We start from the raw sequence: 18,529 nt of genomic DNA on the forward strand, positions 1-18,529 counted from the left end.
GCGAGGTCATTGTCTTGGATGCGATGAAGACTTTGCTTCACATGCTATTATTTGGACTTGGCTTGCAGGATATGTTCCTGTCCAGACCGAACACGAGTTCCTATGAGCCTGGTAGTACGTGACTTGCAGTAGCAGACACCGTAAGTGGGGGCGGCAGCATTGGTGGACTTCTTTGGTGGTGGTGCTCCTTGAGTACCGAGTCATGACTTCTAGGGTGAAACCCCAAGGTTAGGCCCTTATTGGTTGTACCTAGCAGTGGCCTTGTTAAAGAAATTGTTTTGGGGACGTTGTCTTTCTCCAGGGTGAAGACCTAATATCTTTGGTCGGGCAACGACGACCCTTGTGGATTGTTGCCTTCTGGGAGGCGTTGATTTTGGAGTACCTCCTTTGTAGTCCGGGTGTGTGTGTCTTTGATGGTGGTTAGAGTGCTGCTGGTGGTGGTGATTGATCACCGTGGTGGGCCATTTTTTTCGTTGTTCTTTTCTTTTTATCTTTTTTTCCTGTGTGCATCCTGGATGTCTTTAGGCGTCTTGTTCGTGCAGAAGCTGAGTGTAATTGGTAGCGCGATATATTCTCTTTATCAAAATTATAATAACTAGGAGCTACGATTGGATGGCCAGCTCCCAGTTCAGTGTCCGCGGACTGGTCCCCACAGATCCGTAGACGAATAAGGTGTCCGGTTTAAGAGTCAGCATTAGAGATGCCTGTTGGCGCCGCCTTCTCGTAGCGCCCCTTCTTCCTCGGTGTTGCCTCACTCAACTCTCTCTTCTTTCTCAACAACACAAGATGCGCACACACTAGGGGAACACACACACGTATGGACCAAGGAGGAGCCTAGAAAGCTTTTCCCAGATGCTCTTCCCCTTGGTGAATACACTGGCTACATTGTTTGTGCCTCAGCCCTCTCGGCCTCCTTTGAGTATTTAACAAAAAACTACCACATTTCGTGAAACCGTGTCTACAAACTACCACTTTACATGTCAAAAACTACCATTTTTTGACTAATTTTTGACTAGAAACTATTATGTCGGGAAAGTGCTCGATTCGCCTCTTCTAAACGCCTGTCTGACAGGATGGGCCCACCTGTCAGCATCAATCTTGTTCCTCCTCCTTCTCTCTCTCTGGCATTTCCTCGAACACATCATATGCACTCGGTGCTCTTCTCCATGGCGAAGCCCCGGCGAAGCACCTCTTCGGCGTTGGTCGGGACTGGAGACGGCGGCGCAACCACGCCGGCTGGAGCCGCCTCAGTCGTGCTGGCGTGCCGCAGCCGCCATCACCGCGAGCGTGCATGCAGCCGCCGCCGCTTGCTGGCCGGCTTTCATGATGACTGCCTTAGCAGAAGGAGGCAATTTAACCCTAAACCACTTTTCATGGTGCTATTCATCACTAACAACTTCAGTTGCCTAGGGGAAAGTGAATTCGATGAGCAACTTGGATGGCTCCAATCCAAATGAAAAGAAAAGGAAGGCACAGCTGTCTATAAAGCAGAAAATGATGGCACTCGAATCCGAATCGTATTATCTTCTTGTCCGGCTCACAGCTCCTTGCCTTGCTTCTTATCGGGAGGAATATATATCATCAGCATGGGCCGGCCGGCTGCAGGCACTTCTCCCTCTCCTCTTTCCATTTCCGTTTTGAGAATAATTACAGTGGTGATTCTAGTCTAGTTAATTTGCAGACAGATGTGCACCGCCACTCATTTGTAGCTGGTGTTTTCAATAACATCTAACTTGGATCCTTTCATTTTCCTCGATGGATATGGGCATTTCTCCCTTTGTATGGACAGTGAGTGAGATAGCATCTCAGATATTTCTCTTGTACGCATGCTTGAGATTCCTGCTGATCAGCTCCTCCAACAAACCATTATTTCCATCCTTTTTTATAATAGCACCAAATAAGCTGTGCACATTCTGACTGCAAAATGATCGTATCACCATGCATGTAACAAAGGGCTCAAATATATAGACCCTAAGGTCAAAGGGGGTGGTTTCCCACTGAATAAACAACGCCAAAAAAGCATACAATAAATCAAGAAAAATGAAAGCATCCATGCCAAGTCTATCAATTTAACCCGGGCTGACTGGTTCCACCATAATTAAATAACCTACCCATATTTTTTGGTAAAGGGTGGATTTGTTTGGTTTCAAATGGAGCATCAAAATGATACAAACATAATGAGCAAACATCCAGCCTCTGCATAATTAGAATACACACAACCAACACTAACGCACGCCCACACTAAATGCGCTAGCAAATTGCAAAATCATATAAGATCAAAACTATGCGTATGCAAGGAAAAAGAAGAAGGAACCAAATTAGTCGGATCAGCACTCGGCAAACTACAACAATGACCATATCCGCACCAACCATCTCATGCAACCACACAGACGCCATGGTTCTTCAATAGCAATGCCTTCAGGAAGGGAATGACGATCAAACGCCGCCGTCACCGGATATTACCAACCAAGGTCAGAATCTAGGTTCTCCCCTGAAGAATCAGTCTGAGCATATCCGAAGAATGCCTTCAACAAGGTAACAACATAGAAACTTCGTCATTGCCAGGTATAACCAACTCGGGTCAGACTTAGGTTATCACCCCGGAGTTCGAGACCAGGTGCTCGAGTAGCACCACCATGGACGTTACAAGTGTTGTCACCATCATTTTTTCGCGGTCCCAGCAGCCACATGTGATGGATTATCGTCACCGCTGCACAACTATCCCTCTGAAATAACCTACCACTACTAGGGAAAAGCCTAGCAGTAGCGCTGATTTTTAGCCTAGCAGTAGCTAAAGGTTAGCAGTAGCGTTGGTTTACCCGCGCTACTGCTATACCTACATAGTAGTAGTGCTTCTTACAGAAAGCGCTACTGGTAATTACTAGCAGCGCGCCTCTCTGCCCGCGCTACTACTATTATTCCCTATTCTATTTCTTTTTTATTTTATGTCATATTCATACACCATTATACAAGTTTTCATACAATAGCAATTTAGAGATTGTTTTTACATCATAATGAGTTATTATATTATTGGGTGAAAGAACCGCGGATTAGTTTCAAGTGGATGGATCCTAAGTGGCCAAGTCATGGATTAAACTAATCCGCGGTTCTTTCACCCAATGATATAATAACTCATCATCGTCATCATCATCATATCATTAACAACTTATCATCGTAATACATTATTTTCATATAACAACTCCTCATGATCATCATTTTCGTCCATGAGACATCATATAACAACTTGGTCACTAGTCATAATCACAACTCCTCCTCCGCATCATCATCAGCTCTAACACATTGTAGCACATAATAACACATTGTACCTAGGACCTACTCCTCTCTCTCATAGGACCGACTACCCTCTCTAAGGTAAAATAACATAAAACAAGATAGGCCCTGACTCTCCATTATGTAGAATGGAGACTATCCTGTCTCCAATTCTTGCGCTTCACATAATGTTGCTTTCAAGTAGCTCCCTAAGATTGTCCATACATTTTTTTCATGCTTTGATTGTCATGTCTACATCGGTTTTAGAAATCTGGTATGAACAGCAGTGAAGCCTAGGATGACCTGGCCATAAGCTAATAACATTGAGGCGGCCTTTCGAAAACATCAGATCAGGCACACAATCCTTCGGGATTTTCTGTTGAAAAACATAGTAATAACGTCGTAGTTAGCAATGTAGTTTATCTTTAGAAGAATTTATGCAAAAGATGCACGAATGTCGTAATAGTAAAAAATCTTACCATGCCATCTTCATATATGTTACCATAGTTCAACCCGTGCACTAGTGACACGTATTGACCATAATGTGCAGGAGTTTGATAATTGATATTGTAATTCTCAACATCAATAATAAATGAGATAAGATGATCTTTCTCCTGGTAAGTTAATTCTGCGCCATCGGTGTAGTAGGTTGTGTCTACCATCTTCCGTACATTTTTTAAAGAATGAAAATAAGCTATCAATGGAAATGAGCTGCCAACTATTTTGAAATAAACAATATAAAATACTTAGTAAATATGTTTGGGAAACTCACATAGCGGTAGAATTGGAAGCGTATCAACAAGGACCCAAATGTCAATATTCTCTTCATCGATGTCAGGATCACCAAGATCCAATGTGACAAGCATACCCTCATGAAAATCATACGTCTTGCAAAGTGCTTCCCAATTCAGGCAACCAAAATGGGATACGCTCTTAATATTGTATAGATTTATAGAAAAATCATAACCATGATGGATCCTTAGGTGAACTATCTTGGTCTCCATGTTTTCATGATCTTCAAAATCCAGCTTCTCCAAGACATAATGTCTTGCATGGCACGGCATAAGATAGTCGAATTGTAAAAGACGGAAATTACACGTTGAAGAAGCAGAAGTCATGCTTAATTACGAAAAAACACTTGTCGTCGTTGCGTACCGTTTCAACATCAAAGGTCTCGTGGCTCTTAATACTAAAGCGCTCACCTTCTACCAGGTGAGGCATGTCGCACATACCCCGGTCTTCGCCGCACCAGTTGCACTCCGGGAGCCTATCGTCGTCGGACGGCATTTCCCATGTTGATAATTCAAAGATTAAACTTCTAAAATTAAATATATGTACTACAAAAACTAAATTAGATCATTATTATTCATCACGGGTTGACTATCGGTCTGTCGAGTATTTTCTTGAAAACTCTGAGCTGACATTGTGTATATATTCGACCGTCGGTGATGGTAGCTCCTCCCTTCATTCCCGATCGAGTGCATTACACCAAATTGTGTAGCACACGGGAACGAAGGAGAAGCTACCCCCACGACAACATTCGGGATTTTTCGTCCTCTCATATATGTTGGAGACTCTCCCTCACTGATTCCTCTCTGACATTTGCGACCGTCGGTGATGGTCCTTCTTCTCTTCCTTCCCGTGCATTACCAAAAGGTCTATCACGAGAAGGAAGAGGATGAACGACCCCCACGACAACAATCGGCATTCTTCTTCTCTCATATATGATGGAGTCCCGACAGACTTTAAGTCAACCCGAAATGTCGTTTAATTATCTTCCTAGAAAATCCGGGCCACTCGATATTTCCTACATATTCTAGTCACGGAAAAATCCGGCATGACCTTTGCTAAAAAAGGACATATCAAGCGCCTGAAATTTACCGGAACGGAAATTAATCAACACTCCGGCAAAACATAGGCCACTCGGAGTTGTTCCCTGCAAACATGGCCACATGGGCAAGCACATATCCTATTTGAGCAACACTAGATATACATGTTTATATCTACATCATATGAGCATTCAAACTTGATGGTCGTTGCATTTCAATGGTTGAAAATATGAACAAAAACATTTCAAAATATCTTATGTATAATCCTAACATAACTAAATTTGCCAATATAGGTCTCTCTCTCTAAACTAGTTCTATTAAGCACTTACTAAATAAACTAGTTCTGTTAAGTACTTACTAAATAAACTAGTTCTATTAACCACTTACTAAATAAACTAGTTCCATTAAGCACTTACTAAATAAACTAGTTCTATTCAACACTTACTAAAAGCAGTACAAAAAACTACATTATACAAGAACAGATCAGTGAGGAGAGATGGAGGGAGGCAGGAGGGAGGAGGGGATGGGAGGAGGGAGGAGGAGGAGGGAGGAGAGAGGAGGAGGGGGAGGAGGGCTGCCGGAGGAGGGCTTGACCGGAGGAGGAGGAGGAGGGTCACGGCCAGAGGAGGGAGGAGGGCGCGGCCGGAGGAGAAGGGAGGAGGGGGTGGGAGGAGGGAGGAGGAGGGCAGGAGGGACGAGGAGGGAGGAGGGTCTCCGCATACCGAGGAAGGAGGAGGGAGGACGGCGGCGGCAATGCGGCGGCGGGGGAGGGCCAAACGTCGGCGGCGGCGGACGATGGGGCGCGTGAGAGAGTGAGAGTGGGAGTGGGAGGAGAGTGAGGGGCGGACGGTGTGGAGAAGATAAACTACTTAGCAGTAGCGCGTGTTAGGGGAAATCGCTATTGCTAAACTACCTAGCAGTAGCGCCTTTCAAGGGAAAGCACTACTACTACACTTAGCCTAGCGGCAATGGTGAGGCAATTTAAGTAGTAGCGCCCTTTGCCCCTGCCGCGCTACTGCTATGTATATAGTAGTAGCGCCTTCTGTGGACACGCGCTACTGCTAAGTAGCAGTAGCACCTCATTTTATCCAGCACTATTGCTAAGATTCTGTGTATAAGGTTTTTCCTAGTAGTGTACCCATATAAGCAGCAATGTGTTTGCATCTGCAACACAACAATATTGGTTATGTAAGCTCAAGGGCTTTCATTGTTTTTTTGTGAGGGAATCTACTAAAGGTTTAGCTGATAGTCATGTGCTAATTATTTAACAAGGTTATGTTCCAATTTCCCATAAGAGAAAAGGAAAAGAATAATCCAAAAAATGCGAATATCCATTTCTGAGCCAAGGCTCATCTGCACCCGTGCTGAAGAAAAAATTATTATAATAATAGAAAAAATTAGAAAAACTCCATTTTTTTGCATGGTAGATAAAGATGTGTGAGGTCCACTCCAATTTTCAGTTCATTTGGATATTTGAGCAGCTCTTGGCAAAAAAGACAAATTTGGGGTCTGTAAAAAAAATTATTGTTCATGTACTGTTCTGACCTGATTTATGTTTTTGCTGAGAGCTACTTAGATGTCCAAATGATCTGAAAATTGGAGAGGATCTCACACGATAAATTATCTACCATGCAAAAAATAATTGGATATTTTGATTTTTTTTTTGTGAATTATTTTCTGATCGGGTACAAATGAGCCTGGGCACCGAATCGCTGCACTCCAAAAGATGTAACTATCCATTTTTGGAACATATCTAACATATTTTTTGATATTTCTAGCACACCAAAATTAAATCCAGCAATATTCCAAATATGTTTGGCCAGAGGACAGGCAAAGAAGTTGTGCTCCATCATTTCGTGACCGGCACAAAACCCACACAAATCTTCTCCATACCATCATATTTTCAACAAATTGTCTCTAATTGAAATCCTATCTCAGGGTCAATGGCTGTTTCAGCTTCCACAACTGAAATATAAGGAACATTAACTCTACAAAATCCAGAACATGTACATATGTTTAACAGTAAATACACCATCTTTAGTTAAATCCACATCACTCTGTCAGGCTTGTCTAACATGACACAAAACTTGGTTGCGCATATAAGGGCTATCATTGAACATAATGATTTTTTTTGCGTGGAATCTACTAAAGGTTTGTCAGAGTCATGTGCTGATTATTTTACGGAAGTCATGTGTCAATTGCCCCAAAATAAATAGAAAAAAATCCCACAAAAGAAGAACATACAATAATAATAGCAATAAAGAATCACATACCCATTTCCACTTGTGGTATGGAGTATATGCACAGCATCAATGGCGTTCTCTTGAAAAAGCCAACAGAAATGTTCCATCGACAACAATATATGCCCATTTCCACTAAAGAAAACCTTTATTTTCTGAGACAGAATACTTGAATATATAAATCGTAGTGGACCAGTTTCAACATGCATAGCTTCCATCATCCAGGTGCTATATAAAGGGCGGGAAGGAGCGAGAGGCAGAGACAGTGCAAGCAAGCAAGCAGCGCTCACCAACTCAGCTAACGAACCCACCCACCCACCAGGTCATGCAGCGCTCAGCAGCCATGAACTGCGGAAGCGGTCCCGCTCCGGCGACGATGGTGCGCTGCAGGCAGTGCAGCGCCAGCGTTGCCGCGCCGCCCGGTGCCCGTGCCGTCCAGTGCATGCAGTGCTGCTGCGTTACCCGCGTCGGCGGGGGTGGCCGACAGCACGGGGCGATGGTGCCGGCGATGCGCCCCATTCCGGGCTTCGGCGGCGGCCGCGGCAAGAAGCGCGCCGTGCTGGTCGGGATCAAGTACACCAACACTCGCGCCTGCGAGCTGAGGGGCCCCATCAACGACGTCAAGTGCATGAGGTACCTCCTCACCGAGCACTTCGGCTTCGCCAACGACTGGGTCCTCATCCTCACCGGTACGTATAAGAGACCGACCAAGAATTTTTCAATCCAACATCTTGTCTTTGTTTTGAGTCGTGGCATGATCAGCATTCAGCACAGATGATTTCTTTGGCTTACGTGTGTTGGTGAATGAACTCATTGGTGCAGATGAGGAGAGGGACCCGTGCAGGCAGCCGACAAAGAACAACATCCGCATGGCGATGCACTGGCTGGTGCAGGGTTGCAGCTCCGGAGACTCCCTGGTGTTCCAGTTCTCCGGCGCTGGTGTGCAGGTCCCCGACTGCAGTGGCGAAGAACGTGACGGCATGGACGAGGCCATCTGCCCCCTGGACTCGTTCCAGCAGGGCCCCATCCTGGACGACGAGATCAACCAGGCCATCGTACGCCCGCTCGTGCACGGTGTCAAGCTCCACGCCATCGTCGACGCCTGCCACAGTGCCACCGTCCTCGATCTCCCATACCAGTGCACCTTCTCCAAGCAGTCAGTAACTAACAACCTCTATCCCTCCCATATATATATATATTGACCAAGTAATAGTAGGGACCATCAGCTGGTTTTTTCATGTCTTCATCAAGTGTGGTTTCACTTCCAGTGAGATGAATGAGATGTCAATGAAATCCACTGAATTTCAATAATTTTAGTGGACATCGAAATATTTACCCCTTGATAAAAATATTTCAGTCATCAAATAAATTTCAAAATATTTTTCATGTTTTTAAAAATATTTGGTTGAATTGTAACTTGTAAATGAACATTTCTTTTCTTTGGCTAACCAAAATTCACTGAATTTCAGTGATTACGGTAGTAGCTGAAATATTTTTGAAACTAATATTCAAAATAATTCAGGTACGGGTGCTTGAGGTGGAGGGATGAGCGCCCTCTGAACGGCGCCTTCAAAGGCACCAGCGGAGGCCAGGCCGTGCTCATCAGTGGCAGCAGCAACGGAAAGACCCAGATGAACATGGTCAGCTAGCGTTGATAATCATCCATGTCAAAGCTAGGTGTCCATTCCGTGCTGACATGTCACTGATGTGTGCGTGCGTGCAGATGCCTGGACCCGATGCAACGGTTGGCGCCATGACGCACAGCTTCATCAGAGCAGTGGAGTGCGAGCCGCGCACCACCTACGGCCACCTGCTCACCTCCATGAGGACCATCATGCGCGACGGCGGTGGCAACTGCAACCTGCAGGGCCCCGCCGGCGGCTGCGTCCGCAAGGTGGCCAACTTCAGCGGGGTGGAGGTGAGTACATCACATTTTCTCTCCAGCCAATGAAATGTGGAGTGACACATTATATATGTTCACATATGCTGCATTTGGTTAACTCTGCAGGAGCCTCAGCTGTCTTCTGCTTGCAAGTTTGACATCCACCGCGAGCCGTTCTGCATGTAGAACCCGCGTCCGGGTTCGTCGTCGTTCTGCACTCGACGATTACCACCTACACGGCTAATCATCGACCGTATCGAGATAGCCGATCAGTGGGACAAATAACTATGATGCTTGCTGCTAGTATGTGTGATAGCCGATCACCTCACCAGCCGCCATGACATCCAGAATGAGCATAGCTCATACAAGGCTCTGGAGGACCACGTTCCCTACTGTACTGTACGTCTGTATCTACGTACCTCACTGTAATAAGGCTGTTGTGGTGTTGTGTGTCGTCTCATACCCTATCAAATTATATGCTGCTTCATCTTCAAAAGAGATGCGTAAAAGCAATCCAAATTGTGGCAATTATGTTCAAGTGGTGTCAAGAAACCAAAGTGCGTTGGGTGCATGTTTTATGAAACTGAAACCCACACTACCAGAATAACTGGCGATGCCGACGGCCGAACCTATGCCGATGGCCCCCGTCGGCATAGATTGTCCTATCCTGACGGCCCAGCCCAAGCCGTCGGCATAGAAAAGCCGTCGGCGTATATCCACCTATGCCGACGGCCCCCGTCGGCAAAGTTCGGCCGTCGGCGTCGCTAGAAATATGCCTACGGCGGCCGTTGGCATAGATAAGCCCGTCGGCATAGAACGTGGACCCGGCTACCCGGGCGGAAACGGCCTTTTGACGGCGTCAGTCTACGCCGACGGGCTAACGGCGGCCGTCGGCATAGCCCCCACGTCATCGATCCGCGTCGCCCGCCACGTCATCGATCCGCGTCGCTCGCCGGTCCGTGGGATGGCAAATCTATGCCGACGGCTTGGCCGTCGGCATAGGCCTGGCCCATGGATGTTGCCACATCATCGATCCCCGCCCTTTGCCACGTCATCGATCTGTGGCCGTGTGCGCAGGTATGCCGACGGCCTTGCCGTCGGCATACCTCTATTTTTTTATTTATATTATTTACTTTTTCCTTTTTTTTTCACAACATAAATGTGCCTTATGTAACAAAAAAACATACCCCGATGGTATATCGATTGCCCCCCTCACGGACGTTGCTGCCGCCGTGCCCCACAGCGACGCCGATGAGGGGGGCACACCCCGGAGCTGCGTGCCGGGTGCCTGCGCCAGCCACCACGCTTCCACAACCGTAGGAGGGCCCAAAGCAACACCTAGCGGCATTGCTACCCCCCAGGTACACCGTCCCGTCTAACCGGGCCCTCATACATGCGGGGCGGTGTGGTGCCATGTCTGAAGAGGCGGGACGGGGGCCCTGGGGGGATAGCAATACCACCGGAGCATCGCACCGGGCCCTCATACATGCGGGGTGGTGTGGTGCCATGTCCAAAGAGGCGGCGCGCATCTCCGGGGTGTGCCCCCCTCACGGATGGCGGCGCCGCCGGCACCTGGAGGGGGGAAACGGACGCGTCGGGTCTACACGGAGGGGATCTTGTTGTGGGTCTGGCCCGGATGTTGCTCCAAAGTGTTCCTATGGGCTGACCTAACACAACCGGGTGGAGAGTTCCACTGGTCAAAGCCCGTCCGTGTAAAGTCAAAGGGCTAGATCTCGTGGTCTAACGCTACATGGTTAGGCGGGACGGGGGCCCTGGGGGGATAGCAATGCCACCGGAGCGTCGCACCGGGCCCTCATATATACATGCAGGGTGGTGTGGTGCCATGTCCGAAGAGGCGACACGCGTCTCCGGGGTGTGCCCCCCTCACGGACGGTGGCGCCGCCGGCACCTGGAGGGGGGAAACGGACGCGTAGGGTCTACACGGAGGGGATCTTGCTGTGGGTCTGGCCCGGTTGTTGCTCCAAAGTGTTCCTATGGGCTGACCTAACACAACCGGGTGGAGAGTTCCACTGGTCAAAGCCCGTCCGTGTAAAGTCAAAGGGCTAGATCTCGTGGTCTAACGCTACATGGTTAGGCGGGACGGGTGCCCTGGGGGTAGCAATGCCACCGGAGCGTCGCACCGGGCCCTCATACATGGGGGGTGGTGTGGTGGCATGTCCGGAGAGGCGGCACGCGTCTCCGGGCTGTGGCCCCCCTCACGGCCGGCGCCGCCGCCGGCGCCTGGAGGGGTGAAACAGACACGTCGGGTCTACACGGAGGGAATCTTGCTGTGGGTTTGGCCCGGATGTTGCTCCAAAGTGTTCCTATGGGCTGACCTAACACAACCGGGGGGAGAGTTCCACTGGTCAAAGCCTGTCTGTGTAAAGTCAAAGGGCTAGATCTCGTGGTCTAACGCTACAGGGTTAGGCGGGACGGGGCCCGGGGGTAGCAATGCCACCAGAGCGTCGCACCGGGCCCTCATATATACATGCAGGGTGGTGTCGTGGCATGTCCGAAGAGGCGGCACGCGTCTCCGGGGTGTGGCCCCCCTCACGGACGGCGCCGCCGCCGGCACCTGGAGGGGTGAAACAGACGCATAGGGTCTCCACGGAGGGGATCTTGCTGTGGGTATGGCCCGGATGTTGCTCCAAAGTGTTCCTATGGGCTGGCCTAACACAACCGGGGGGAGAGTTCCACTGGTCAAAGTCCGTCCGTGTAAAGTCAAAGGGCTAGATCTCGTGGTCTAACGCTACAGGGTTAGGCGGGACGGGGGCCCTGGGGGGTAGCAATGCTACCGGAGCGTCGCACCGGGCCCTCATACATGCGGGGTCGTGTGGTGGCATGTCCGAAGAGGCGGCACGCGGCTCCGGGGTGTGGCCCCCCTCATGGACGGCGCCGCCGCCGGCACCTGGAGGGGTGAAACAGACGCGTCGGGTCTACACGGAGGGGATCTTGCTGTGAGTTTGACCCGGATGTTGCACCTGTGGAAAACCATCGGGTCCTCCTGCTTTGGTTGGAAACATCTGAAACAGAGCAGTTTTTACTTCCTCGCCCATCTTTGCTCTCTTCTCATTTTCAAGCACATGATCGTTGAAAGTTACCTGCAATGGCTAGGCTAGGCTGTTGGTACAAGCCGGTATATAAGATTTTTGGTCACGTTCGGCCACCATGTGATGGGCCTGGGCCAGTAACGCTATTCCTTCTGTCTAGGTGTGTAAGTCATTTTACGAAAATTAAATAATCCCAAAACACTTAGGCGCGATACATTAACTCTCATCTCGTTTCTTGTTTCGTGACATATCATCCAATAAGAGATGTGGGCCATGCATGCTTTAAATTACTTGAGACTATCAAACTCGACATGCAGTGGTTAGTTCATTGCATACAATATTATTAATTAGCGAAATTACATTACATTAAGTTCTCTCGTTTTCCTTTCCACCTTGGTCATGGTGCGCAACCTAAGATGACTTACATACCTAGACGGAAGGAGTATTTTGTTCCTTTCCTTAGATTAGACGGAGTTGTAGAGAGTTTCTCAAAAATAAAAGACGGGAGTTGTAGCTAGAGAGCCATCACAAAAAAAAGAGCCCTAAAAAAACAAGACGGAGTAGTAGAGGAGGCCAGGAGGGTTTACGTTTTCGTTCGGATGGAACTGCGATCGGGGCGTCGTCTCAGGCGCTCGCCGCCGCCGCCGCCGCATGGAGCTTCGTCGTCCAGGCGTGGTCCAGGCGGAGGAGCCGACCTCATCAGCGCCCTCCCCGATGAGATGCTTCTCCTAGTCCTTGTACGCCTACGTTGCGTCCGCGCCGCCGTGCAGACCAGCCTCCTCTCGCGTCGGTGGCGCGATGTCTGGACCGGTCTCACCGACCTCAGCTTCCGCTACCTCGAGCCCGCCACGATCGAAGCGGTGCTGGGCCGCTTGGCTGCAGCTTCAACGCCGGTGTCCACAATCGACGTCCGTCTTCATAGGAGAGAGACAGCCTACCACGCCAACTTGTTGCTGCGTGCCGCCGCACGTCTCTCGCCGAGGGAGATGGTCTTCATCGTCCCGTCATCAAATATGGGAGGCGTGGTAGGCATGATCGAGCTGCCATGCTTCAACCGCACTGCCTCAATCGAGCTGGACACCCAACGCCTCCATGTCCATGTCGGGCCACCGCCGGCCGGCGAGTTCACCTTGCTCGAGAGGTTGTCCCTATCCGGCAACAACATCGACCTTAGCGGCTTGCGCAACTGCTGCCCTCGCCTGAGCATGCTCAGCGTCACCTCGGAGAGCAGCATCACGTTGCCACCGGACAATGCGTACCCTGCGCTCGAAAGTTTGTTCCTCACTGGAGAAATCTTCGGCCTTGACTCCTTGCTACACTGCTGCCAACTGCTCCGCGTGCTCAGTGTTACCTACTTGTACTCACAGCAGCTCACGCTGGGTCCGGCGGGCGAGTTCCTCGCGCTCGAAAAGCTGTCCCTTGACGGCAACATCGTCAACCTTGGTGACATACTCAAACGATACCCGCGTCTGCGCGTGCTCAGTGCCACCTTTCGCGGTGTTGAGCCCTGCTCGATCGAAGCGGCCCTCCTCTCGCTAGAAGGGGCGGTGGCACTCGGCCTCGTGTTGTCCCTCATTGGTATCCACATTCAACGAAGTGGAGGAGGACATACAACGTCGATGCCAATCGATTCATCTCCCTTTTGCGCGGGGTGGCGAGACTATCGCCACAAAAGGTCGTCTTCACTGACGAGTTATACGGAGACATCACTACCGACCTGCTGTGCTTCGACCATGCAACCTCAATCGTAATGAACTCGCAAAGCAACATATGCTTCACACTGCTACCGTCCAGCGAGTTCTCCAGCGAGGACAATGCAGGGTCCAGGACATTGGCACCTTGGTCACCAGTTGCCCACGCCTGCGCATACTAAAGGCTACTGTAGCAGGAAACATCATAGTCCACTCGGCATCGCTGCAGGAGCTTGATGTCGATAGAGATATCAACACGGGGTGTCGCGGCATTGACATAGTAACTCCCATGCTTAAGAAACTGCAGCTGAAGGTTCGAGCCGGGGAAAACATCGGTGTGTTCATCTCGGCACCAGCAGTAGAAACGGTCTTGTGGCAGCGATGGTACACAGGGTTGCCTCTTGTTTTTGATTGTTGGTGGCTCGAGAGGATGAGGGTACAGACGATAGAGAGGAGCTGGGACAACTGGGAAGACTCGGGTTCTCAAGTGCAGCAGCTTCCACGCTGTCATGTCCTGTGCTTGCAGCTATATTCCGGTGTACGTCTCTTGTCTCTTCCATGTCAATATGCTATTGGATTTATGCACTCAATTTTAATTACTTCTATGATAAATGATATTCTTCCCACACGTGTACGCAGAATCATTTGGATTCACAGATGAACTTCGCACAAGAGATGGAAAAACTACCGGTTACCAACTTTTCTGAGTTGGAGCTAAAATTTGAATCAGATTCACATGTTTACGGACCACTTGTGCTGCATCTACTTCGAATGTATCAGATTAGTGCCACTACCAAAAAGCTTAAGGCCGTCTTACCATGGTGGTCCAAGGTAATTCTTTATACAATCCTTATAGATCTTAAATTAGCAGCTTCGGTGCCTTAAAGGCACCTGCCTTTCGGTCACTGACATGTGGGCCAGCCACCTATTGGACCCACATATCATAGACATAAAGGTACGTGCCTTAAGGCACTGAAGCATCGTCCTTAAACTACATAGTTCATGTTCAATAGGATTTCTCTAGGCATAGTTCATGTTCAATACGATTTTTCTACGCAATTTTGATGTGAGGTCTCATCCGAGAAGCTGATACCAGTAACCATGCAAAAGAAGAAGAAGAAGCTGATACCAGTAAATAATACATTGTCATGCCCATCATTTTCTTTAGGGGAGACGCCAAGCATGTCAAGGTCCTTGTGACAAGTCGAACTGGAGCGGCCAAAGACCCTTCTGTACACGTCTCGAAGAAGTGGAGATCCTTAACTTTGGTGGAGAGGATCACGAGTATGACTTTTTAGCACTAATATTCAAATGCTCGCCAACGCTTACAAAAATGACCGTGAGACTGGCACGAACATTTAGTGGTTGCACCACAAGATTTCATAGCATTTTCTTGGCACATCCTTCCGTGAATTGCTATGGTGATTTCAGCAATATATGGTGAACTGGTTCCATGTGCATCTGACTAGCATACTCCTTGATGCAACAAAATTGAAGTGAGGAGAGAACCAACCTCTGGTTGGACGGTACCCACAAACCATGAGGAATCAAATCCCAGGCTTTGACACATGCATCTTATGAAGGCGGAATATTCTTTGAGTGAGAAGTGATGTTCTCGTCGATAGCGAGGTGTCTGTAGTTTCCAAGATTTGTTGGCTTGGCCTCTCGAAGATGTTTACAGAGATAGGGTTGTGTGCATGCGTACATTGGATGATTGTATGTGCGTGTATGTGAGTGTCTGCGTATTTATTGTGTTTCTCAACAAAAAAAATTGAACTGGGGGATGTGTATATTTGTTAATTGTTATTTTAATTATTTATGTTTTGCGAAAATGCCACAACCTAGAAATATTTTGTTGAGACACATAATGCTTTTGTCAAAGTCTTTCATTAACTTTAACCATGTCATTACTATTCACTTTTCTATGAGTACGATTTTATGTCCCATGGTGAAAAAAGATATCTATTTATCATCAGTTATTTGACAATCTGGAACTTTGCAAAGAGCTAAAGGCTTTATCTACTCTTAACTAGCTCATCTGCAACTGCTAACACAATGGGTGAATGATCACTTCTTTTTAATCTCAAACACCGACGACACTCTCGGTCTCAGTTTCAGGGAACCAAGGCATATATCCATCACAACATCATTTTTCTGTGTAATAGTCAATAGCTGGAAACTACCCGCAAAAAAAAAGTAGCTGGAAACAAGCCTTCCTCCTCGTTGTATTCTAAACATAAGCAAGAGAAGATGACTTGCCAATACCGTGCAACAACTGCCTCTGCCTCTTCTCCGGCTGGTGCCCCCTGGGAGTTGTGGCTGTTCCTCTCTGTGATCATCGCCATATTCGTTTCTCTGTGCTGTTGTGCGGAGATGCACGAGCAACGGCGCAACACCTGCTGGCACTGAACTGCTCCGTAGTTACTGGCCATGTCGGCACTGCCTGTGGCTACACGTCCTTTTATCAACTCTCACAACTCACAAGTACAACCGGGCATCTACCCTCATTATTTCGAAGTACGCACAGCGTCAGCCCACTCACCATTTGACCATATGCGCAAATTTTGCCAGTGGTACATGTGATACGTGGATCACGAGTTAATTGTACATATGCGTGAATCATATGCTCCTTGCGTCGGCGCCCAGCACTACTGTTAAAGTATACAATTAACTCGTTCGACGCTCAGCACTACTTCTTGCGTCGGCGCCAAAAGTGAGACTGGGATAACTCGTTCAACGCCCAACGCTACTTCTTGCTTCGGCGCAAGTGAGACTGGGATTCAACCTAGCAACTATGCATCGATTAGGATAAAAATGATGGAGCCCCTGTTCCTGTACGAGAATTCATCAAATTAACCAGTTAACATGCCGATACTCTCATAGGTTCATCGAATAGTCAATAAACTGATAAATCACCCTATTAATTGATTGAATGGCCGATTAACTTACTGATTAGACTTTTAATCCCCTACTCCCACCAGCCAACCGAGCAGCTCCCAGTTAACGATTTCCTCAACAATGCTTTAAATGAAGCGTCAATTTTGGATGCTCTAATCCCTCCTAATCTTTCACTGACCCCATGTGAAATTCACTGAGGGGCCTGGTAACAAACCATGTGATACCATGTCACCCTGTAATGTAATCCCATAGAAAATATGTCATAAGTGTAGCGAAACTCATACACAATCCTCTTGAAGTCAACACGCAACATGCACGGTGCGTGATCAGTGTAGAAAGAAAAAGGCACAACCACCTAATGAACAAGATATTGAGATCTTGTACTTGCCGTACAATTAGTGGAAACTGCCTTTATGATGAAATAATCTTCCCTATTTATTGGTTTATTGCAGATAGAGGTGAGAAGCTTGAACGATACGCTTGGCAGAAACTAGTGCAGCTCCTTTCTCAATTGGCACCTATATAAACTTACACACCTGAAATTACATATTTATATCAGGGAAAACATTGGGATGCGAGAATGTGCAATTTGAAGATACACTGTTAAAAGTCTATACGTTTCGGAAAAATATATCCATACAAAGCAATATTAATATGCTCCAGGTTCCACCGTCAAAATAACGGACCGAGTTACGGAAGAAAATGGACAAAATGCCATAATAATATGTATGGCGACTGCAACTTCTTGGAAATTTACTGATACATGTTAGCATTCACAAAAATCCAATGGAAAAATATGGTGAGATCAAAGAGCAAACTTGCCAGATTAATATTGTGCTACGAAGTACGAGGATTATATACTGAGATCAAAGAACAAACTTGCCAGATTAAATTAGCATAGCTTAGAAGACGAGTTAGCAATAAAAGCCCTGAATTTACCTAGCACCATGTGCCTGGGCAGCTCAGATCTCCTGTTCTTTGCAGATCAAGCAAAAATCAGGGGAAATCATAGAGCAAGGGGACATGTGATCCCGTGAATGATTAGTTTTTGGCTGACATATTATCTTGAGTGGCTATATAGAATCATGCCATATCAGCCACATCCAGATATGGATCTTGGCAGGCAACTTAGCTGTCCATTAACTCTTGAAAGATCTGTTACTCCATGCTTCAAACAAACAATTATACTGAGATTAAAGAACAAACTTGCCAGCTTTAATGAGCATAACTTAGAAGATGGGTTAGCGATAAAACCCCTGAATTCACCCAGCACCATATGCCTAAGCTTCTTACATCTCCTATTCATTGCAGATCAAGTAAAGATCAGGGGAAATCATAGAGTAAGGGGACATGTGATCCCGTGAATGATTAGTTTTTGCCTGGCAACTCTATACTATATGTATTATTAGAATAGCTCAATACATGAGTGGTCACTAATGAACTGCATAGTCCACTTGAGGTGATGAAGTCAACACACAAAGGTGCATGATCAGGGATGCGGAGCTAGCGGCGTCCCACAAAGCGCCGACAAAGTGATGAGCCAGTACAGATTAAACTAACGCCACTAGTACATACAATCCTGCTAGGACCGATTTCTCTAATTTTGAATATGTAGCGGGCTGGATGAATCATGATACTGCATACAGATACGCCGTGATTCCAGTTCCAT

General features: G+C 47.6%; 2 protein-coding genes across 2 annotated transcripts; both read left to right on the top strand.

Moving 5' to 3' along the window:
• The first annotated feature begins 7,600 nt into the window (after window positions 1-7,600).
• On the top strand, window positions 7,601-9,759 carry LOC123100730 (metacaspase-1). The gene is made up of 5 exons (XM_044522616.1): window positions 7,601-8,028; window positions 8,162-8,495; window positions 8,862-8,979; window positions 9,063-9,257; window positions 9,348-9,759. Exons 1-5 carry the CDS (start codon window positions 7,665-7,667, stop codon window positions 9,405-9,407), a joined length of 1,071 nt encoding a protein of 356 aa, XP_044378551.1. The 5' UTR covers window positions 7,601-7,664; the 3' UTR covers window positions 9,408-9,759.
• A 3,055-nt stretch (window positions 9,760-12,814) lies between these two features.
• LOC123100732 (uncharacterized) lies at window positions 12,815-14,494 on the top strand. Its single transcript, XM_044522617.1, has one exon. It carries the CDS (start codon window positions 12,871-12,873, stop codon window positions 14,020-14,022), a length of 1,152 nt encoding a protein of 383 aa, XP_044378552.1. The 5' UTR covers window positions 12,815-12,870; the 3' UTR covers window positions 14,023-14,494.
• Window positions 14,495-18,529: the final 4,035 nt, after the last annotated feature.

This window comes from Triticum aestivum, chromosome 4D (assembly GCF_018294505.1).
Source record: "Triticum aestivum cultivar Chinese Spring chromosome 4D, IWGSC CS RefSeq v2.1, whole genome shotgun sequence".
Lineage (NCBI taxonomy): Eukaryota > Viridiplantae > Streptophyta > Magnoliopsida > Poales > Poaceae > Triticum > Triticum aestivum.

Excerpts from the sequence above, each read along its gene's own strand:
- LOC123100732 (XM_044522617.1), top strand. The coding sequence starts at position 12,871 with ATGGAACTGCGATCGGGGCGTCGTCTCAGGCGCTCGCCGCCGCCGCCG.
- LOC123100730 (XM_044522616.1), top strand. The coding sequence starts at position 7,665 with ATGCAGCGCTCAGCAGCCATGAACTGCGGAAGCGGTCCCGCTCCGGCG. Across the intron at positions 8,029-8,161 it reads CTGGGTCCTCATCCTCACCG|ATGAGGAGAGGGACCCGTGC; the intron begins GTACGTATAAGA and ends TCATTGGTGCAG. Across the intron at positions 8,496-8,861 it reads CAGTGCACCTTCTCCAAGCA|GTACGGGTGCTTGAGGTGGA; the intron begins GTCAGTAACTAA and ends AAAATAATTCAG.